At 52.5% G+C, this 22,845-nt stretch overlaps 3 protein-coding genes across 3 annotated transcripts; all 3 read right to left on the bottom strand.

The window, feature by feature from the left end:
• Nucleotides 1-141: 141 nt before the first annotated feature.
• On the bottom strand, nt 142-11,363 carry IFRD2 (interferon related developmental regulator 2). Its single transcript, XM_051986050.1, has 12 exons — nt 11,153-11,363; nt 4,942-5,058; nt 4,690-4,774; nt 4,265-4,389; nt 3,933-4,090; nt 3,282-3,332; nt 3,010-3,179; nt 2,403-2,508; nt 2,107-2,244; nt 1,370-1,498; nt 1,177-1,272; nt 142-939 (listed from the first exon to the last, which is right to left on the bottom strand). Exons 1-12 carry the CDS (start codon nt 11,208-11,210, stop codon nt 859-861), a joined length of 1,314 nt encoding a protein of 437 aa, XP_051842010.1. The 5' UTR covers nt 11,211-11,363; the 3' UTR covers nt 142-858.
• Nucleotides 11,364-11,869: 506 nt separating this feature from the next.
• Nucleotides 11,870-22,043, bottom strand: HYAL3 (hyaluronidase 3). Its single transcript, XM_051986036.1, has 4 exons — nt 21,982-22,043; nt 16,254-17,161; nt 15,994-16,083; nt 11,870-12,941 (listed from the first exon to the last, which is right to left on the bottom strand). Exons 2-4 carry the CDS (start codon nt 17,136-17,138, stop codon nt 12,666-12,668), a joined length of 1,251 nt encoding a protein of 416 aa, XP_051841996.1. The 5' UTR covers nt 17,139-17,161; nt 21,982-22,043; the 3' UTR covers nt 11,870-12,665.
• Nucleotides 17,463-22,066, bottom strand: NAA80 (N-alpha-acetyltransferase 80, NatH catalytic subunit). Its single transcript, XM_051986062.1, has 2 exons — nt 21,982-22,066; nt 17,463-18,964 (listed from the first exon to the last, which is right to left on the bottom strand). The coding sequence occupies exon 2, from the start codon at nt 18,896-18,898 to the stop codon at nt 18,143-18,145; it is 756 nt and encodes a 251-aa protein (XP_051842022.1). The 5' UTR covers nt 18,899-18,964; nt 21,982-22,066; the 3' UTR covers nt 17,463-18,142.
• Between the last annotated feature and the right edge of the window lie 779 nt (nt 22,067-22,845).

Genomic DNA, 22,845 nt, shown 5'->3' with positions numbered 1-22,845 from the left:
AACAATCTGCTCTGCGACCTTCTCCCCTTACACAGTCAGGAACGAAGGCTGGGGAACCAGCTCCGCTTCTTCCCTCCTGCCCAGGTGGGTCCAAAGGGCCAGCCGGGAGTAGGTACAGAAGAGCACAACTGAGGCAAAAGATGGAAGCCAAGGTATGCTCTCATTTAATCATCTCTAATATTAATCTTCTTATAAAATCAACACATACGTACATTCCAGAAAGCCCCCTTCCCTGCTTCCCTCCCCGCTCCAGCATAGCCAAGGTGTGGGAGGGTGGAGGCCATACTGAGTATGTGTTATGGACTGGAGGAGGAAGAGGAGGAGCATCCCAGCCTGAGGAGGGACCGCTCCAGGTGACGGGACCTCTCCGGGTACATCATCCAGCTCTCTCCTAGGGAGACGGAGTGGTTGGTCAATCCAGGGGGAAGAGCACCCAGAGGAGAGGGAGAGACGATTCCCCCCACTTCCTCCTCAGTCTGGGAATCTGCATTCTCTCCTTCCTTGACATCATTGTGACATCAGTACCTCATCCCCTGAGAACAGTCAGGCACAGAAGGTAATCGATCTTCCCATGGCCCAAATCAAACCTGGCCCAGCAGGAGAGATGGGACTGAAGGAAGAGGGCTGGAGGAAAGGGGAGCTGAGGGCAGGGGGTCGGGGAGAGACCAGGGCAGCCCTGCTCCTGGCAGCCCTCCCACCCTGACACCTTTATTTGGTTTTGTCATTAAAAAAATAAAGCGCAGGCCCTCAGGGAGCCAGGCCACAAGATGTAAAGCGTTGTGACATTGTTTTTCTGTATAAAAACTGGGCTGGGAGCAGCCTCCTCACCCAGCCCCAAGGCCAGGGGGAGCCTGGCACTCAGAGCACATCGGCGCGCTTATCCCGTACACGACTACGCGCTTTCGTCCGGGCTTTGAAGGCAGCTGAATTGTAGAGGTGCTGGAAAATAGAGGAGAGGCCGCTTAGGGGCAAGCTGGGGGTGCTTTCCACCCCCGAACTTGGCCCAAGAGGGATGAGCATGGTGTGTCTCCCTGAAAGGGGGAAGTTCTAAGAGGTCCTGCCCCTCTTCCCAACCCACTGGCCCTCTGGTCAAACAGGCCAAACAAAAAGATGGCACAGGTAGGGTGGGAGGCGGAAGGAAAATGAGTCAATGGGGAGGTCAGGACCGCCACAAACCTTCTCAAAGCGGGAAATCTTGCTGGCTTTCATGGCCGCAGCGTCCAGCACTAGCACCGGCCCCAAGTCAAAGATGTCTCGAAGAAGTTCATTGTTCTGGGAGAACCAAGGGGTCAACGTGAATCAAAGGAGTGCCAGGCCTTTGGGAGATGGGGGAGGGAGGATCGGGGCAAGGAGGGTCCCAGGACAGTACCTGGAGGTGGTGGAGGACCCCAGAGCCCAAGGTCTCCTTAAATGCTGCATACGTCCGGCGTCGCACCCAGCTGTCCACATACATACATTCCAGCCCAAACTTGATTGTCTCTTCCTGACACTCTCCAGTCTGGCGAACACGACCAAGGAAAAGGCTGTTAATCCCCAGGAACTCATTCTCCGCCCTTTCTCTATGCTGGTGAAGGAGAGGGGCTGAGGTCGTCCCCACTGAGCTCACAGAATAACGGTCAGGTTTATGCTTCCCTCCTCTACTAGGCCGGGGGGCAGAAACCAAGCCTTCCCCAGGCCTTCCCCCTTACGAGACAAGCCCAGGGCACCCAGAGGTGTTAATCCACATTAACGTCCCTCCGTGCCGACAGTGGGGGGGGCTGGACACACAAGACGGCCCGAGGAGCCTCCCTGCAGGGGCAGAGAGCACTGAGACCTAGGAGGGCCCACAAGACCCTTGGCATCTTAGGGCAGCAGAACGTGCGGTGTCAGGGGGACCCAGAGGGAGGGGACCACTGCGCCAGCACCTAGGACAGCGCCGGTGATTAGTCAGCACTGGCTGCGGGTGGGCTCAAGGACTCAAACCCCGGCAGGCGGAGCTGAATCCAGGGCCCCACGCCAGGTTCTGGTTCTAAAAACCAGGGAGAGGAGGAAAAACGTGGTGTGATGACCGTCATCCCTGGCTCCACACGGGCTCTGGTGTGCACGTGGGTCCGAGGGGCTCCCCACCTCAATGAAGTGCAGCACGTCCCGGAAGATGGAGCGCTGTTTGCGGCGATCGGCCTTGGCCCGGTATTTGTTGCTGTCCGTGGCCAGGGCTCGGAGGGTGCTGCACAGGCTATCGGTGTCCTCATACAGGAAGTCCTCCTGAGGAAGACGCGTTGGACAGGGAGGCTTGGGGCAGTCCTGCTTTCTCTACCTGCCCCATCCCACCCTCCCCAGGTGATCCCAGCCCCCAACCACAGGCCCCAACTTCCGCTCCTGGTCCCAGCACGAGGTCCCCTCCCACCCGCTGCTCCTGGTACCTCTAGGTCTCGGCCCAACTCAAAGAGCAAGGCGATCGTCTCCCCGGCTGCGATGCGAAGGTGAACGCTGTCGCTGGAGAGGAGCTGGGGCAGCAGGGGCAGCTGGCTGTGCAAGGGCAGGGGGCACCAGGTGAGTAAACACTAACGGCTCCCCTCACCCCGGGACAGGCAAAAGCTTCTTACTCGTTACAGGAATTTGGGGGAAGAGGCAAGTGGACGGGTTCTGCTTAACCTCATGGCTCCTCACTGCCAGTATCTGGAAATCTCCATCCCTTCCGAGATCCCCCCCCCCTTCTGCTAAGCAACTAAAGAAAATGGCAGCTATATCTTGCTCTATTTCCCTGCAGGAGAGCGAATCTAGGCAATGTATTTTAATGGAAAGAGCACTGTACGTGGCCTCAGAAAACCTAGTCTCAAATCTAAAATGTTCCATTTAAAAGCACCACCACCTTTGGAAACTCATTCTATTTACAGTAGAAATTCAGCTCCTGTTGGGGCAGATCCCAGACCTGAGGCCATGAGAGGGTTAGGGACACGGCCAAGGATGGGGAGAAGGACAAGCGGGCCTTTCCCCCTTGCTCTCCCTCCTCCCCACTGCCCCACATACCTGTCCAGAACCCTGCTGATGTGGGTGCCCGGGCAGATTGTGAGGAGTAAGGCCCAGGCCTGGAGGGCACAGCAATGCAGGGCTTGGAGGGGTGCCAGGGCTGAGGAGGACTCCTCCCTACAGGCCCCAGTGAAGATGCCCTCAAGGCAGGCTAGGCAGGAGATGAGGTCCTGGGGGAAGAGAGAAGGTGGGCCAGGTGTCATAGGCGCCTCTGTGGGAGGCCGGCTCCGTCACACCTGCTGGGGGCACCAGGGAACGCTCTGGGCACTCACCTCCACGTCGGCAGCAGCGATGTAACAGCACATCCCGAGGGCTGAGGCACACTGCGGGGGAGAGCAGGGCAGGGGTCAGACTCTCAATAACCCAGGCCTCAGACCCCTGGCTACAGAGAAGTCACTTCAGCTCTCAGCCTCAGTTTCCTCATCTGTAAAATGAGGGGGTTGTACTCATGGCCTCGCTAAAGACTCATGACCCTCGGGACACCAGGGCCCCCTCTGGGCCAATTCTTAACTGCAGCCCCGGCCTCGGGGCTTCCCGCGCGTCCCCCTTCTGTCCCTACACATCAGTCAGTGCCTTCCAGGCTCGGCCGGAGGAGAACCAACAGGATCGGCTGAATACATGCTCAGGAAGTCGGAGCATCTTAGAATGCCTTTTCTGTTTTGTGTCTAAGTCCAGAGACATTGGGCAACTCCATCATAACAACAAGGAGTTTTTAAAATGAGCCAGAGGCTGCAGGCCATCCGAGAACCCCGGGCTTCTCTTCCTCGCTGCCGTGCCCCGCTCCCCTAGCCAAGCCCTGGGAGCCTAAGTTTGCTCCCCTATAACAGATGGGGTTTGTTAGCTGTCACCCAAAGCTGACGGTCCCTAAGCTGCCCAGGCCCAGAGGGAGGAGGGGAGCCCCGGGGAGAACAGGAGATGCTCACACTGTGCCGCGCTCCAAGATTGGCAGAGGTATCGGTGAGGATGCTGATGAGCAGGGGCCGCAGGCTCCGGAAGAGCTCCTCCCCTTCCGGCCCCGAACCCAGCTGAAGGCACAGGAGGGTCAGCACAGTTGCAGCAAGAGACTGTTCCTCTCCTTTCCCTGCAAAGGAGGTTGTCGAGCCCCTGAGCGAGAGCCCATGGGCCCCAGGAGAAGGCTGCCAGCAGAAGCCCTGCCTCCCACAGACTCCCCTCTCACCCCGAGGCCGGCCTCACTCAGAGGCAAGAGGAGCTGGGACAGGGCTGGGGTGGGAAGGGCCAGAAGACCAAGTCAAACCTTTCTTAAGGCACTTTTCGAGGGAGTCGGTGAGGGTGAGGCGCCGCTCCAGCAGGAAGTCCAGGAGCACCCGGGAGGAGAATGCCAGGCGCAGGCTCTCCAAAGCACCCTGCCTGGTCTTGGCACTGGAGGAGAATGAGACTGAAGGTCGGGCACAGGTCGCGTCACCCTCGAGGCTCTGGGGCCACCCAGACTGAAGGACACAGAGGCACGCAGAAGCCCAAGTTGGGCCCAAGGGTGTAGCTGGGGATGTACAAAGACTGGGGCACTGAACACAAGCATGGAACACAGCCGAGAGAGCACCGGGGCATCCAGCCACAGAGGTGAGAGCTCCCATGGAGATGATGGGGCCGCCCTCTGGGCTCCCAAAGAGAAAAGGGGCAGGAGAGAGGGGGTGCCAGCGCCCTCCCCACACAGACAAGTACCTCTTGTCGGCCACATCGTCAATGCGCTCCTTGAGCTTCTCCTCCAGCTCCTCTTGTTGGGCCTGTTCATCGACTACTTCGTTGCCTGCAGACCCCACCCCAGGAACCCATCAGTTCCCCTTCGTGGCCCCAGCCCCTGAGAAAGGGTGCTGGGGAGAGGGGAACAACGCTGCATCTCTCCCGCCCTGTGCTGAGCGACCTCCCGGCCACCCCAAAGGCACCAACAGCCCTCCTCCACTCTCAGCCCCTTACCTAGGCTCTCCTCGGCAACGCTAGCCCCCTCACTCGTACTGCTGTAATGACTCAACACTTCACTCGTCGCTTCATCGTCACTGGAGGGAGAGTCGGCCTGGGTGCTGCTCCGAGCTCCTGGGAAGGGGCAAAATGGGGGAGGTCAGCCTGGGGGCTCTCGGATTGAGAGCTCTAAGAAGACCCAGATAGTTCAACCCCCTCATTTTACAGATGAGCAAACTGAGGCCCAGAGAGGAGAATCCCATGCCCCAAACTGCAAGAATTACCTCTCCCAACTGCGCTTCAGATCTGCCCGTTTCCACAGCCAGTTCATTCAGGACCCCACAAGATCTAGGACGCTGTGATAGGAAAGGCTCTTGCGGGGCTCTGAATTTTACCCTTCCTGACATCCTCCAACCAATGGGGTAATGCCATCCTGGCCCAAAGAGAACTCGCCAACTCTTTGTTGGGACAGAAGAAAACCAGTGGAACAAAAACTCTTTCAAGTCTCAAACACAATCAGAGTCTCAGCTGCTAAGCAGGATTTCTCACCTGGGAACCCAATGTATTCAATGTCACTATGCATCCTTCCAAAAAAACAGAGAGACCCCCAAAAACCATGGCTCAGAGATGTGTATCTTATGAAAAGCATTTCTGGAATATGAGACCATTAATGGCTGAGAACTGGTGCCAACTAGGAGAAATCAAGTCCAAAGGAACACCTCTGCCCTTTGTCTTGGTTAAAATACCTACATTTTCCAAATTTGGCGATGTCCTACTCTAATGCAGCTCGTGGTGAATTTATGAAACTTGTTGCTCCAGGAGAAGGTACAAGGTCAACATATAAATGGGATAAAGAGGAAGTGACATCGACTCAATGAAACAGATCCACAGTAAGCTACTGGAGGAATACCGACGTTGGGGAGAGGTCTCTAACTCAACACTGACATCGTGGTATGATGCCTTTTGGCCTGTCTCAGGGAAGCATGTCCTTACTTTCTTAAAAGATTCCCAATATACTGTTCACTACCACTTCTCCTTCTATGTGAATTCTCAATGCCCAGTGCCTGTCCCACCAGAGTATCATGGAAGTAGATGCTTCCTCTTCTGGGACAAGCACAAAAGCTCACACATCAAAAGGGAGGGATTTCCTCCTGATCACTCTCTTTGAAGCCGGCTTTCTCTAATATCCAGCTTCTTAAAACTGTGGTTCATGATCCCGTATGGGGTTGTGTAACTGAATGGGGGAGAGGGGGTCATGAAATTATAATTTGTTATCAATAAATATTTGATTTGTATGCCTGTTTTATATACCTATATACTCAGTCATGTAAACATTTCTCAGATGAAAAAGCGTCTCAAATGGGAAAAATGTAAGAAGCCGTGCTAAGGGACAACCATTCACTTGGTATTTAAGAGTGATGGGAGAAATGGGGCAGGTTGTCTACAATGTCTCAAAACGGTCACTAGTGCTAAGGGCCACAAGTCCTATTCTCCACCCCGATCTCCATAACTAGTGACCTGTGTAGAGATCTGCCCTCTGCTCAATATGCAACTTTCACCTCAAGTCCCTTTCCTTGTCACCTGCAAAAGGGAAACTGAAGCTCTGAGCAGAAACAGAAAGGGCAGAGTAGCAATGGGAGGGCACTTGGAACATATGAGATAATTGTGTGTAAAATGCTTTGAAAACCTCCGAGTGCCGTACGAATGTCAGCTAAGGGATTCAATCGACTAACCATTCTTTGTTGGAAGTGACAGAGCCCTCATCCAGGATGAGGGGTTCAGCTAGCCCTAACTGCCCCAAGGCCCGTCTCTGGGCTCCAGGACCTAATGTGGTCACACCCATTTCCTTCCCTAGGAGGGGGAGCAAAGCACGGCAAAGATCCAGGGAGGAGGAACGCCCCAGCATGGGTGGAAGGCCAGGCTCGCCAGCTCAGAGGAGGAAGCGAGGCCTGTTTGCCAGCCCCCCTTGCCTGCGTGATTCTGGAGAACTGTGGTCATCAGGGCATGTTCAGGCCCGGGAGCCCGGCCAGGGTAACGACTCCTTCGTTCTGCCAGCCTTTCTCCACAGCAGCTCCCAAGTCTCAGTCCCCTCTGCCCACCTTTCAGACACCCCACACACATACAGGTAATTTTCAGGGGTTATCAGAGCCCAGATGCCTCTGGGGGTATCAGATTATGCTCTGAAGCTGGGGTAGGGGCAGGCTGACATGGTGAACAATCATACCGGATCCCCAGAGTCGGCCACTTGATATTCCCTAGAAGCCTTTGGATGTGGAGCTGGGTGGTACTTGCTGCCATCTTCCAGTTTACCACAGCTTCCTTAAAGCCCCACGGGGCCAACGGACCTGTCCTGTACCTACTGGGTGTGACCCACAAGTTCGGGGCTGAGCAAACATTCTCAGATGTCAGTCAACAGAATGAACAAGGCCTGGAAGAGCTCCCCGAGTCCCAGAGAGCCCAGCATATCTGCTCCTGCCCTGAGGAAGCTTCAGCCCAAGGGCCCCCCCAACCTCAGGGACAGCTCCGGGAGGCAGCCACTCTGGGAGCTCTGCTGGGCAGGCTGGCATTCGGCCTCACCATGGAGGCTCACCGGTGGAAGGTGAGAAGACTCCCAGCTCTGTCTGTGTAAGCCGAGAGGAGTCTTAGAAAGGAGGAGGCCAGCCTCACCCCAAAGGGACACCAGCTTCTCCTGGGATCTGGCCCAGGCTCAGAGCCCTGAGCGAGAATCGCACTTCTCCTTCCTCAAGGAATTTTAATCCCATCTCTGGGGACTTGGGGAGTCAACAGAAGGAGATGATCAGGCCATGAATCAAAGCAAAGGAAAGCCATGTGCCAAGGAAGAGGGACTCCAGAAACCAGCACCTTCCTCCTAGTATGTAGAGATTTACTTTTTCCTGTTGTCCAAAGGCAGAATATAGGGAGAATACTGACTTGGGAGAATGCTGACTGTGACTACCTGTGTGACCCTGGACCTTCCCTGTCCAGAGCCTGTTTCCCCACGCGGTTAAGCTGCCCATATGATGCAGTCACCAGGGTCTGGACCTCACCTCGGAGAAGTGAAGGGTTCCGCCCCATCACTTGGACTGCCAAAAGCCCTAATTATCACATTTCACAGGCTTTCCAGCAAACGCGATAAGGTAGGGAGACGCCTTGCTGGCTCTGTGACAGCCTAGGAGGAAAGAAGCAAAGCTTCCAGGACCTGCTCCCAGACACCTGCCACAAAGGCTCCCACTTTCCTTCTCTATCAACCAGGGATCTGTTTCCTGGGCCCCACCCCTGAAAGGATTAGGGATCATTGAAGGCCGGGGAGCTAATACTGCACGCCAGAGGCAGACCTGGTCTAGCAAGTTTCCCAACAAGCGGGAAGGGACTTGGATAAGAAAGAAAATTTAATTCAAAAGATCAGAGTCCAAGACTTAATTCTGCCTTTACCAGCTGTGTAATCATAATGAAAAGAAGGGCTCCGACATTCACTAGCTGACGTGTGACTTCCTCTCTCTAAACCTCAGTTTCCTCATTTGTAAAACGGGGATAACCCCTTACTTCCCATGGCTGTGGTGAGCCTTTGCAAACCTTTTAAGGTTGTTATTAAAAGGTCAAGTGCTGAGGGCAAAAGTGACCTGGGTAGGAATGACCAGAAAAAAAAGGCAGGGAATGTTAGGAGAGTCTGGCCCTCAAGCACAGTTCTAACGTCTCCTGAGACACGACCTGCAAGTCCCCTTCCTTCACAAAGATGCCCAATGAGAAGGAAAAAGTGTATAGACAAAGCTAACGCTACAAGCCAGGTGTCCTGCCTCCCAGGCCACGGGTCCTTCCTCTGCACCAGGCCCAGAAAAAAGGCTGAAGTTCAGGATCCACGTGGCTCTGTTTTCCATGGGCATGTGCCCAGAAGCCTAGAACTGAGAAGCTACATGATACCTCTGGAGAGGAGGAGGGGTGGACAGAAAAGGAGAGAGCGGGGAGGGAGGGCTACCTCCTCCCCTGCGGAAGGAGACCGGTGACTCCAAGGAAGATCTGGGGGTTCCCTGCGGCTTCCCACGGGCCCCTGGGCTGTCTGCCTCACTCAGTTCTCACTCCTGGGCAAAGTCCTAGCTAACTGCTCTCTACACCCCAAGAGCCTGAGCCTCCCTCCCCTTCACACACCCATAACACCAGGCTGTCCCCCCTCCTTTGCACAGCCCTCTCACACTTGCCCAGAGGATCCCAGAGACGCCAAGACCCCAACTTCCCCTCTCTCGAACCCTCCCCAACTCCCTCACCCAGATTCCCCAAGCCTGCCCTGATCCTACACTCCTCTAAACCCAGTTTCTTCAACTGTGGCTTGGGACCCCACAGGAGATCTTATAACTGAATGTGGGGGTGCGAAATTATGGTTTATTATCAGTAAATGTTTGATTTGTAAATCTATTTTATCTCAAGGTCCTGTAAACATTTTTCAGGTGAAAAAGGGGTTGTTCATTAAGTGGAAAAAGTTTAAGCAGCACTGGTCTAGACACTCCCCCTCCCCCAAGCCCTCTTACATCATCTCTATTCTGAACATATTCACAGGGATCTGGACCCCCAAACTGACCACACCACCAGTGTCTTGAGCATGTTGTACCTCGTTTCATAGTCCTCTAGACCTCCCTCCCTAAGCCCCTCATTCCACCCTTGCCCTGCTCATAATGTGCCCGTCCTTCAGAGCCCCCCAAAACTCTCACCCCAGCCCTGTTCTCACCACACTGTGGCCCCGTCCTTCAGAGCCCCCCAAAACCCTCACCCCAGCCCTGTTATCACCACACTGTGGCCCCGTCCTTCAGAGCCCCCCAAAACTCTCACCCTACCCCTGTTCTCACCATACTGTGGCCCTGTCTTTCAGACCCCCCAAAACCCTCACCATACTGTGGCCCTGTCCTTCAGACCCCCCAAAACCCTCACCCTACCCCTGTTCTCACCACACTGTGGCCCCGTCCTTCAGAGCCCCCCAAAACCCTCACCCCAGCCCTGTTCTCACCACACTGTGGCCCCGTCTTCAGAGCCCCCCAAAACTCTCACCCTACCCCTGTTCTCACCATACTGTGGCCCCGTCTTTCAGACCCCCAAAACCCTCACCCCAGCCCTGTTCTCACCACACTGTGGCCCCATCCTTCAGAGCCCCCAAAACCTCACCCCAGCCCTGTTCTCACCATACTGTGGCCCCGTCTTTCAGACCCCCAAAACCCTCACCATACTGTGGCCCTGTCCTTCAGACCCCCAAAACTCTCACCCTACCCCTGTTCTCACCACACTGTGGGCCCGTCTTTCAGACCCCCAAAACCCTCACCCCAGCCCTGTTCTCACCATACTGTGGCCCCGTCTTTCAGACCCCCCAAAACCCTCACCATACTGTGGCCCTGTCCTTCAGACCCCCCAAAACTCTCACCCTACCCCTGTTCTCACCACACTGTGGGCCCGTCCTTCAGACCCCCCAAAACTCTCACCCCAGCCCTGTTCTCACCATACTGTGGCCCCGTCCTTCAGACCCCCAAAACCTCACCCCAGCCCTGTTCTCACCACACTGTGGCCCCGTCCTTCAGAGCCCCCCAAAACCCTCACCCCAGCCCTGTTCTCACCACACTGTGGCCCCGTCCTTCAGAGCCCCCCAAAACCCTCACCCCAGCCCTGTTCTCACCACACTGTGGCCCCGTCCTTCAGAGCCCCCCAAAACCCTCACCCCAGCCCTGTTCTCACCACACTGTGGCCCCGTCCTTCAGAGCCCCCCAAAACCCTCACCCCAGCCCTGTTCTCACCATACTGTGGCCCCGTCCTTCAGAGCCCCCCAAAACCCTCACCCCAGCCCTGTTCTCACCACACTGTGGCCCCGTCCTTCAGAGCCCCCCAAAACCCTCACCCCAGCCCTGTTCTCACCATACTGTGGCCCCGTCCTTCAGAGCCCCCCAAAACCCTCACCACACTGTGGCCCCGTCCTTCAGACCCCCCAAAACCCTCACCACACTGTGGCCCTGTCCAGACCCCCCAAACTCCCGCATCATCTGTGCCCCTCCTCAGTCCTTCAGAGCCCCCAGTGCCTCATCCCCTCAGCCCGCTCAAGCCCCTAGATTCTTCAGCCCCCTCCTCATTCTGTCCCCAGCTCCTTTCGTTAAGTTATGTACCCTGAGACCCCTCCCCCCGCGACCCTTCCCCAAGCCCCGCCCCATCCTCACGCTCCGCCCCCAGCTCCCAGGCTCCGCCCCCGGACCCTCGCACTCACCCCCACCTCGGCGCTGTCCTCCCCTCCGGAGCGCGTGTCCCTTGCGGGCGCGGGGCATGCCGGGCCAGGCAAGCGGCGCGCGGGGGCGCGGGGTCAGAGCCGGCGGGGACTCGCGTCGGAGTTCGCGCTCCTGGGCGCCAGCGCCAGCGCGCGCCGCGAAAAGACAGGTAGAGGCCGGGGGCAGCACGCCACGCGCGCCACCATCTTCGCTCAACTCCCCTGGCTGGTCCCACCTCTTTCACCGTCCCGCCCGAACCGCTAGGGCCGCTGGGATACTGAGTCCCCCAGGATCTCCGCCCCGATGATTCCTACAGGCCTCCAGAGAGGTCCGAACCACAATCTCCACAGGAGTCCGCGCGATGCTCTGCCTGTCCCGCGAAGCAGCAGAGCATCTCGGGAAGTGGAGTCCCGCCCCAGGGGAAAATGGAGACCCCAGGCGACCCACGAACTAAAAAGACCACAATGCCCCAGTCCCAGCCCTAAATTAACTCTTAAACTGCCGAGTGACAGGCAGCCCCACATGTCCTCAGTAATAACTCTTTTCGTAGCACCTCAAAGTTTACAGAGTGGTTTCCCATGACAATCCTATGAATTAGATAGTGAAAATATTATTCTTTTGAGAAAAGAGGCAGAAAGATACAAAAAACTGACTAGCTAAACGTCAGAGCTAGAAAATTACGCTTGGGTCAGAGGATAAAATCAGCGAGCACACGTGGAGAGAGGAGAAAGAAAACGCGTTTATGGGCCAGCCTAACAGTGGAATTTAAGTCACCGTGACACTGACTCCGTAACAGTAGCATTTGGGTAGAATTCAGAACCACCTCCTGAATCCCAGGTGGACCAGTTCCCACTTCGAGGTCCTTGAATCCAGGGGGGCAAAGTTCAAAGAAGGTGACTCAAGGTCTATCCAGGATGCAGCTGCCCTGCGGGAGTCAGCCAGAAGCCAGAGGATAGGGCCATTTTAAACTCTAGCCCAAATATTACACTTTTTTAGGATTTAAAAGCTGGAAGGAACCTTGTAGGTCATTTGATTCAATCCCCTCATTTTGCGGTGCAGCAGGAAAAAAAAAGTTCGATTTGGAATCAGAGGACCTGGGTTCAAATATGGCTGGAAAACTAGATGTGACTTTAATTCTTTCCCCTCTCTGAGCTCTTCATCGGTAAAATTAGGATTTTTATTTCTGAGGTGTGCACGAGCTCTTACTCCAATTCTCTTAAAAAGATGAGGAATTTGAGGCATTTGGGGATAGGAAGAAATTTGTTCAAAATCAAAAATTCAGTTCCCAAAGCCAGTAGTTTCTGGCACAGCAGAGCAAGGTGGGGAATATTACTAGGCTCGTGGCAGAGGGGGACCATTAGGAAACAGGCAGGAAAAGGCCACCTCAACCAATCTGTTTGGTGTGGGGGAGAATGAGAGGCCAGTGGGAACAATTTAAAGAAGCTCAGAAGGTAAAGACTGATACAGGTGGCTGCAAGCAGGAGTCCCGATGGGGATAGGGCTCAAGGGTACCCTTCATTCTGTGCCAGGTACAGGAAATTTGCAGGTGGAGCCTTTCCAGCCTGGGTAACAGAGACATCGGAAATGGTTCCACTTGGCAGGGTCTTTCTTGATGGCTCCCAGTGTTGGTTCCAAGTGTAAGAAGACGTCATCATTGCTGGGTACCAGTCGGGCACAGCGCCCATTGCTGTGACATAATTGCTGGCTGCAGACCTGGGCAGCCTTAGTTACATTGCTTAAGTAGGGGCCCAAGATGGTTGACAGATAGCTCTGGAGAAGCCTGCACTGCTCCTGAGGATGGGAGATTAAAGAAAAATCCTTCATTCTTCAGAGAAAAAGAAAGGAAGGGGACATCATAACAGGAAAAGATAATGATCAACTTTGGAGAGGATGTGGGAAAACTGGGACATGAATGCATTGTTAGTGGAGTTGTGAACTGATCCAACCATTCTGGAGAGTAATTTGGAATGGTGTCCAAAGAGCTATAAAACTGCATACCCTTTGATCTGGCAGTGTCCCTATCAGGTCTGCTTCCCAAAGAGGGAAAAGGTGTAAAAATGTTTGTGCAGCCCTTTTTGTAGTGGCAAGGAACTGGAAAGTGAGTGGATGCTCATCTGTTGGGGAATGGCCAAATAAGTTATGGCATATGATTGTAATGAAATACTATTGTTCTATAAGAAGTGATCGGGGGGATGTGCACACATATATTGTATCTAAGATATACTTTAACATGTTTAACATGTAACAGACTGCTTGCCATCTAGGGGAAGGAAGGGAAAAGTTGGAACAGAAGTGAGTGCAAGGGACAATGTTGCAAAAATTACCCTTGCATATGTTCTGTCAATAAAAAGCTATAATAAAAAAATAATTAAAGGCTGGATAAGAACTGAGGCAAAAAAGAATTGATGGCCTTGTTTGATGAGGAGATCAAGAATAAAGCCAATCCTTACATGAACTGATGCTAAGTGAAGTGAGCAGAACCAAGATAATATTGTACATAGTAACAAGAAGATTTTATGATGATCAACTATGATGTAGTTGGCTCTTTTTAGCAATGTGGTAATTCAAGACAATTCTAATAGACTTGTGATAGAAAGTGCCATCTACAACAAGAGAGAAAACTATAGAGATGGAAGATGAATCAAATAATAGTTTTGTTTTGTTTTTTTTATCTTTTGTTGCTTGTTTTTTTTTTTCCTTTTTCATCTGACTTTTCTTGCACAACATGACAAATGTGAAAACATATTTAGAAGAATTGCACATATTTAACCTATGTTAGATTGCTTGCTGGCTTGGGGAGTGGGGAGGGAAAGAAAATGAGAAAAATTTGGAGCACAAGAGTTTGCAAAGGTGAATGTTGAAAACTATCTTTGCATGTATTTGGAAAAATAAAATGCTATTTAAAAAAAAAAAACACACACACAAACGATCAGGGGGCCGCTAGGTGGCACAGTGGATAGATCACCAGCCCTGAAGTCAGAAGGACCTGAGTTCAAATGTGACCTCAGACACTTAACATTTCCTAACTGTGTAACCCTGGGCAAGTCACAAGGAAGGAAGGAAAGGAAGGAAGGAAGGAAGAAGGAAGGAAGGAAGGAAGGAAGGAAGGAAGGAAGGAAGAAGGAAGGAAGAAGGAAGGAAGGAAGAAGGAAGGAAGGAAAGGAAGGAAGGAAGGAAGGAAGGAAGGAAGGAAAGGAAGGAAGGAAGGAAAGGAAGGAAGGAAAGGAAGGAAGGAAGGAAGGAAGGAAGGAAGGAAGGAAGGAATTAGCAGGATGCTTTCAGAAAGGCTTGGAAAGACTTACATGAACTGATGTTAAGTGAAGAAAACAGAATCAAGAATGCACTACACATAGCAACAACAACATTACTTTATGATCAATTGTGATAGACTTGGCTCTTTCAACAATAAGGTGATTAGGGCCAGTTCCAATAGTCTTGTGATGGAGAGAGCCATCTGCATTCAGAGAGAGACTATGGGGACTGAATATAAGTCACAACATAGTATTTTCACTTGTTTGCTTGCTTGTTTTTTTCTTCTCATTTTTTTCCCCTTTTGATCTGATTTTTCTTGTGCAACAAGATAAATGTGGAAATATGTTTAGAAGTTTAAATATGTTTGCACATGTTTAAAGTATATTGGATGACTTGTTGCCTAGGGAAGGAGGTGGGGAGAGGAAGGGAAAAAAATTTGGAACATAAGGTTTTGTAAGAGTGAATGTTGAAAACTATTTTTGCATATATTTTGAAAAATAAAAAGCTATTATTATAAATTTTAAAAAGAAGAAAAAGAAAAGGGAGACATCATCCCAAACAGAACTGAGTCTCTGGATGCTTAGTCCTAGGACCAACTCTCCTAAACCCTTCATTCATGATCAGATAATAGTCCTCCTAGTCTTACAATGGGAAGAAACAAAAGAATATCAATTATTGGAATGGATCTTATAGTGACCACCTAATTCAACTCTTGTGTTAAGATAGAACAGGAGAAAATCAGGGATTATAAAGGGAAGTGCATTAGCCAGTGTTACCCAGTTATTAGTAGGAAACTTAGATTTCCTCAGGAGTATGGTACAGAGGAAAGAGAATGGGATTTGGAATTAAAGACCAAGTTTAAATTCCAGTTCTCCCACTCACAACCTCAGTAACATTCAGCAGTTACCCCTTCAGGATTTCACTTCCTCAGCTATAAATTGAAGGAATTAGCCTAGATGGCTACAAACAAAAATTGCTTCCAGCTCTAATCTAAGCTTCTACTGATATAGAGGGAAAGAAACTGAAGCAAGAGAACATTGTACACGGTAACAGTAATAGAACATTGTATACAGTAACACTGTGGTGATCAATTATGATAGACTTAGTTCTTCTCAGCAATAGTAACAGTAACATTGTGTGATGATCAACTATGATAAACTTAGTTCTCAGCAATAGTGATCCAAGACAATTCCCAACACTTGAGATGAAAAATGCTACCCACATCCAAAGCAAAAGATGGGGATTTTGAATGTAGATTGAAGAATACTATTTTCAATTTTAAAAAATGTTTTCCCTTTGTTCCAATTCTTCTTTCACAACATGACTAATGTGGAAATGTTTAATATGATACACATATAGCCTAAATCAGATTGCTTATTGTCCTGGGGAAGGGGGAGAGAAGAAAGAAAACCGTGGAACTCAAAATCTTATTTTAAAAAATGAATATTGAAAACTACCTTTACTTGTGATTGGGAAAAAAAAAAAGATTATTTAAATAAATAAATAAATCTAGGATCCTAGATCTGGCCTTTGAGGCGAGGGCACTAAGAATAGAAATGGAAATTCTGAGAGAATACAGAGAAGCACTTACCCCAGAACTGGAAAAAGAGAGGTTACCCCAGAGGATGATGCCTTCTGCCCCCAGGGCTACACTTACTCCAATGGTCTGAACCAGATCATTCTGGGAAGGGAGAGATATTGCTAAGCCATCCTTGTCTCTTGATTCTAGTCAAACTCCCTGTCCTCCCCCCACCCTGCGCCCCCTGCGCCCCCTGGTTCCCTCCTCAGACCAGGGCCTCTGAAAGCTCCCTGAAGATTGGGACTAGAACTCCCCTCAGATCAAAAGCTCACCTGGGACAGAAACCGCCCAGAGCCAAGGTGAGTGAGGCGGGTATAGGCCAGCACGGGCAGAGCACGTGGATGTGCAAACCGGGCCACTCGGAAAGCCTCTTCCAGCCGATGTCGTGCATAGCCCTTTCGATAGACTCGAGGCAAGCCTGGTGGGAGGTAGATGCTGGGGAAGAGAGCACTAGAGGCTTCCCAAAGCCAGCGCAACTGGTCATTGTAGGTCTTGTCTGCCTTCTGGCACTTCCCAGTGTAATTGTGCCTGCCTGGCCGGGGGCTTCGGCAGAGAGGGAATCGATAGAAACCCCACAGCCCCCCAGGACGAAGTGCCTGCCCCAGCCTCAGGGTATCCTCCATCAGTGCCCGAGCAGCCCTCTCAAAGGCAGCCCGAGCTTCTAGACGCTGCTGCTTAGGAGGCAGATCCGGCCACTGCTGCTGGGCCCAGGCCTGAGACGCCTTTTGATAGATCCTGTGGCGTCCCCAGTTCCGGTTCCAGAGTGGGTGCCACTCTTCCCAGTCAAGCACAGCTAAGCCCCTGAAGCCCTTATGCATGAGGCCAGAGATCTGGCTGGCAACCAGGGTGAGGTGCTTCTGCAAGGGAACAGCCTGGGGGACACCTCCATGGTGGATGACCCCTGTTGGCCCCAGGTAGGGGTAAAGGCCAAACTGGTTCTTGTAGAAGATGGTAACGTTCTGGCCCTGGAAATGCTGGGCCTGGTTGTACACGATGCCAAAGGCCTCCAAGGGCAGGGGCTGGCCAAAGCGGGTTTGGCATCGGGCTGTGGGCACGTTCCACACTGCAGTGAAGGGGCGGCCTAGACGCCGCGAGGTGGCCCAACCCCCCACCAGACATAGGGTGGCCCAAGCCACCAGAGAGCAGCCCCCGTTCATAGTTGGGCCCAGCAAGGAGAGACCTGTAGGGGAAAGAGGAGACTGGAGTGAGGGGCAGAAGCACAGGAGTTCTGGGTGTGAGGAAGGATCATAGTGTCTGTCTGTCTGTCTGTCTGACACACACACACACACACACACACACACACACACACACACTCCCCAACTCCCATCCTTACTGATCTTCCCTTCCATCCCTCTCACTGAACCTGTGGGTGGACCAGAAAAGGCTGATGTTAAACTAAGCTTCCTGGGAAGGGCAAGGAGAATGCTGAAGGACTGAAGCCAGAAGAAGAGGGGAATAAGGAGAAATAAATACAAAGGAGAGCCATGTGGTCCCCATGATGGGGCTGCTTTATTTGCTGCTGTTCACACACAGTCATGCTGCTGAACAATGTAATAATGAACACTTATTGAGCACCTACTACTGCATACAGAGACTTCTGTCCACAGTTCAGATACAACACAATCACTGAGTTCAGAATCTGCAAGACAACTGGCACAGTGTCTGAGGTATCGCAGAAAGCTGGGATTGGGAAAGAGAAGCTGGGATGGAATCCCAGCTTTGCCACTCTAGGACCCAGTTTCCCCCTTAAGCAATGAGGACAGTAATACAAATGTGCAGAACCTCCCTCACAGGAGCATTGTGGGGAGGTGTTGTGTAAACCTTAAAGTGTGCTACAGACCTCTGGTGACCTCTCAGCCTTCACTTTCTCTGCTGGGTGGGTTTTTGGCACTCTGAGATTGGCACCCCCTAGTTCTTCTCCTTCCCCAAAAAAGAAATGCCAAAGAAAAATGGACTGGGGCTGGCTGATATCCCATCTTCTGCCTTCACCGGGGGGAGCAGCACTGACAGCTGGGTTGTCAGTACCCCCAAGAAAGCAGGCTTCAGGCACTGGAGATTTCAGGGCAGACTTCTCAGGGATCCCCAGATCAGTCTTTACAATACTCCCCTGCACTCTGGCCTTCCTTCTGTCCTCAGCTGAAAGGCCCTTAAGTCATCCCCATCAGATCTCCTTTGTCATCCAAAATATGGGGCGGCCCCGGATGTCCCTGTATGGGGTTTCCACAAGGCTCTGCTCGGGGGAGTCTATGGGGGAGAGTGCTGGAGAGCTGAGAAGGGGAGCAGGTAAAGGAGGAGGGGGTGGTGGTGCAGGGGGCAGATGGGGCCTAGCGTGGGAGTCAGAAGTAGAGGGGGCCCCCACAGTCTCCCTGCAGGGGCTGGGGGCTTTAGGTTCTGGGAGGTTGGCAGGCTGGGCGAAGGCCTGGAGGATAGCAGCAGACAATGAGCTACGGAAGGTGATGCCTTGCACTGGCTCCCCAAGCTCATAGCCCAGGTGGGCATAGAAATGCTGCTTGTCGTGGGTGGTCAGGTGCAGCCGACGAAAGCCCCGGGCCTTGGCAAAGGCCTCGGTGGCCTCCATGAGGCGTCGGCCAAACCCCTGACCACGAAGGGCCCGGGCCACAACCACCGTTTCAACCAATAGGCTGTGATCATGGGCAACGACTCTGGAGAGGCGGGAATGGCCCAGGACCATGGGCAAGGCTCCAGGGGCAGGAGGTGGCCCCAGCAGGGCCAGGCATAGGGGAAAGGCATCCGAGGACTGTCCCAGGGAGTGCAGGCGTGAGGCTCGACTCCGGGGCCACTCCTGGTTGATGAGGTCAGCACAGGCATCCAGGAGCTCTGGACGCAGGTGGGCGGGCTCCAGGGTCAGTTCTTCGAGGCCAGGGCTTGTAGCCAACGGGGCCAAAGAGGCCATCATCCAGCTGCTGGTCGGGAGCTACTGCGGCTTTCCCTCGAGGTCTACGACCAATCCTCCATTCTCCTCCTGTGGAGCATCCAGAGCTGACTTCACAGATCCCAGTGGGTCAGGACTTGATGGTATCTCAAGGATCATCTATTACAAATCCACCCCCAACAAGAATGCCCTCTGCAGCATCCCAAACCGAGTCTTTCACTAACTAGGAGAGCTCCAGTGATGATAGAGAGCTCACTATCTCCTGGACAGCTATTACTAGGAAGTTTGGTCTTTATTAAATTATACCTAAATCTGCAACTTCCCAACCCCCCAGGGGCTTTTAATTCTGCCCTCACGGGATAGAGAAATTAATCTTTTTTTTTCTGTTGGCCAACCCTTCAGATAGTTGAAGATAGAGATCTTACTACGGCTTCTTCCAGGATTCCCCAGTTCTCTAGTCCATGGAAAATACCCACCCCCTCCTTCCTTCAACCAATCCTTTTATGGTCTGGTCTCTCCTGGATCTCTAGTGTAGCTTCCCCCCCCCCCCCCCCCCAGTATGAACTCAGTTCAGGGAAGGAAAACTGACACTAGTCTCGTATAAGCTCCCCCAAAGATCAAAATCAAAGTTATTTTTGGATTCTCTGTGGGTTTGGGATTATTTGTGTTGTTCCGCTGATTTTGTTAGAGAAGAGGAAACCCTTCTCTTGGACCAGCTGTTAACCAACAATGGGGACAGATTCCCCAAGCCCTAAATAGAAATCCTCAAATCCTCATTCCCCACCCCTGCTTCAGCTCATAGGAGGAAGGAAGGAGAAAATGGACACTGGATACAAGAATCTCAGGCCTCCACTAACCTCCATCAAGAGGGAAAACAGGCCTCCCAGAAAAGTGGAGGTCCCAAGTGAAGGGGAGACAGATTAGGTAGATGAGAGCCCCTTCAGCCGTTTGGGGGGAAGGGTAGGGGGAAAGCTGGAACAGAAGCCTAGTCTCTTCCTTTCTGAGGGGCAAAGCATGGCTCATCTTCAGGCTGACTTCTGCTTTTCTCCAGGAGATTGCAGAGCTACACAGATAAGGACTCCCGCTTCCTTCCCACACAGACTGGGTCCCAACGGCTGGCTCTCCTCCATCAGGGCCTCCCAAATCATGATTTCCCTTGACTCAAGGTCTGGGAGTAGGAGGAAAAGAAAATCAATTTCCTCTGCCTCCTCCCTAGTCTAGAAATTTATAACCCAGGAGGAAGATGGTTAATGTGAGAACTCCTACAGAAAGGTCTGTTCACACTTCTTATCAAACCACTAGATCAACTGATGAAGTCTTCAATGTGGTTAGCAGAACAATTGATAAAAATTAATCCTCAGGCAAGCAGGAAGAAGGCTCTGATAAGAGCCTGAGATCAATCTCACCCTCTAAAGGTAATCCAGTTAGAAATCCAAGTTAAGTTAAGACCCGGGGGCTAAATTTTTCCTATAAAATAATTTATGGCACATGACTTTGCTGTCTTCCTTTGGCTCAGTCCACTACATCAGGCTCTGTCTCTGTTTCATGGTGTCTTTCTCTTTATCCCATCCACCTCATTCCCTGTGATATTTCCCCTAACTCCACTATGCTTCTCAACCCCATTTCTCCTCTTTGTAGTTAACTCTTTTAGGGTGCTAAGTGCCTTTCTTAGCCTGCCAGCTAAGGGCATGCCCCAACCTCGAGGGGTCTACTGGAAAGAACTTGTCTTTCATGTGCTGTCCCACTCCTTTTCATATTTCACATTCCCAGTGTCTATTGTATCTCTTCATTTTGTCTGTAACCTCTTCTCTAAATAAATCTTTTACCAAAGAGAATGGCCATTATGAATTCTTCACAAGACCGAACCCCAACTTATGATACCTTCCATCATTTGGTGACAAACCCCACACCATAGATCACATCACAACAATGACCCCAGTTTCAGAATTTCTAAGTTCAAAGAATCACTGAACATCAGAGATAAAACAGATTCTAGAAATTGGCCCTTTCAACACTCCCATTTTACAGATGGGAAAACTGAGGCCCAGGGGGATGACTTAAACCAGTTCACATATGAAGGGTCAGTTCATAGCTGAGCTGGAACCTTAAACCAAGCCTCCAGACTCCTAGCTCAGAGCTCTTTCCACAATATACCACTACCATTCTCTCCTCTGCTTCCCCACCATCTTTCTTAAATACCTACCCTCTTTGCAGAAAAGGAGTCAAACCAAGGGAGGGAAGAGATTCAGAGGAAGAAAAGGGGGCTACCTTGCCCGCTGCCTCCAGGGACCAGTGCCTGCTCCTCTGCTCAGTTTAAACCCTTTCTTGAAGAAGGAAGCTTTATCTGTTTCCTGTCCCCACAAGGATGGGGGTAACCCAGGCACACTTAACCCCTGCAGTTCTCGGGGTGGAAGTGGGGGTGCTAAGAAACAATTATCCCTGTCCTGCTTTTGACTAATCTCCCTCTTCTTCCCCCCTCCCCTACAAGTTCCTATCAAAACCTGTCTAAGATTTGGGGGGGAGGGAGCAGGGAGGGAAAGGGGCGTTGGTCTTCCCTGTGAAATAGTACCCAGCCCCCTTCTAACCCTACTATGCCTCAGTTTCCCCCTTTATAAAACGGGGAATCTGGGTCGTGACTTCCCTGAAGGAAAGAAGCTCTGTTGTAGGGAAGCTCTCAGGGTCCCTTCTAATGGTAAAGGACCCCAAGACAAGGGCTGACACACAGTGCCCGGACGGACACACGAATAAGAGGGAAGGGCGCCCAGCCGGACACCTGGGCAGAAGGGGAGAAGGGTGCCCCGCCCGACTGGAGGGGACGGCGGGCACACGGACGGGAAGAGAGGGGCCCAGCAGGACACAAGGACAGAAAGGGAGGGAGGGCGCCCGGCCGGCCGCGAGGGGACGGACAGACACAGGGACAGGAGGGGCAGGGGTGCAGCAGGACACATGGACACAAGTGGGGGAGCATTCCCAGCCAGACTCTAGGGGACGGCGAGCAGCCGGACACACCGACACAGGACCAGCATGCAAGCGGTGAAGTCAGGCTTGGGGGGGAAGCAAGAGGGGAGCGGGGTAGGGAGCGGGGCGGGGCGGGGCGTGATACTAACATGTTGCTCCCCAGCTTCTGGTTCTTCCGCGGCTGCCGAAGCTTCCCCGCCGGGATCCGTGCTCCGCCGCTGCCGGCCCCGCGCTCCCCCCCCAGCGGTGAGGAGGACACACAGCAGCTGCTGCTCGCCACCGCCCTTGGGGGGAGCCTGGTCCTTTGCCCCGAGCCGGGGCCCGATTGGGCAGCGGGCCGCTGGGGGTGGAGCCCGCTTCACGAGGCAGTGCCCGGTCTGGTGGGTGCGCACGTGTGTGAGCACGTCCCCTGCATTAGTGTGCGTGCACCCCGCCCCGGTATGTGCACACGTGCCCTACCTCAGCGTGGAGTGACTTTCCTGGGCTCACGGAGCTAACACATGTCACGCGAAGGAGGGGTCCCCCGTTCCCAGGCCGGCTCTCAGTGATTGCTTGCCCTTCCGTATAAATCCATACACTAATTAGAACAATCCTGCTGGGTCCTGAAGGGGTTAAAAAAACTACCTCCCCCTTTTTTTTGCAGAAGAGTGGAATATGGGGACAGAACGCAGCACACGCTATCGGAATGGGCTCATGTGTTTGCTAGTTATGCTGAATGATTTTTTCCCTTTCTTTATTCCTTGCTTTAAAAGATGTCTCCTTGGGGGAAAGAGAGGAGAAAAATACTCAGACGTGAAAGGGATGTAAAAACAAAAGGAATCCTTTACGCCCAGGGTTAACTCCTGAGCACACGCATAAAAGTCTACACCCCCGGGGGCTACAGAAAATCCCAAGCTTCAGCGTTGATAAGGATCAGCTGTTGGCACCTGAAGGCACTTAACATTAATTGGCTGGCCTTCCTCCAATGGGTTCATGCCCTCGTGTGTGCCCATAATGAGTGGCAATTGAGAGCA

This window comes from Antechinus flavipes, chromosome 1, assembly GCF_016432865.1.
Source record: "Antechinus flavipes isolate AdamAnt ecotype Samford, QLD, Australia chromosome 1, AdamAnt_v2, whole genome shotgun sequence".
Classification (NCBI taxonomy): domain Eukaryota; kingdom Metazoa; phylum Chordata; class Mammalia; order Dasyuromorphia; family Dasyuridae; genus Antechinus; species Antechinus flavipes.
This window is presented reverse-complemented; position numbering and strand designations above follow the sequence as displayed.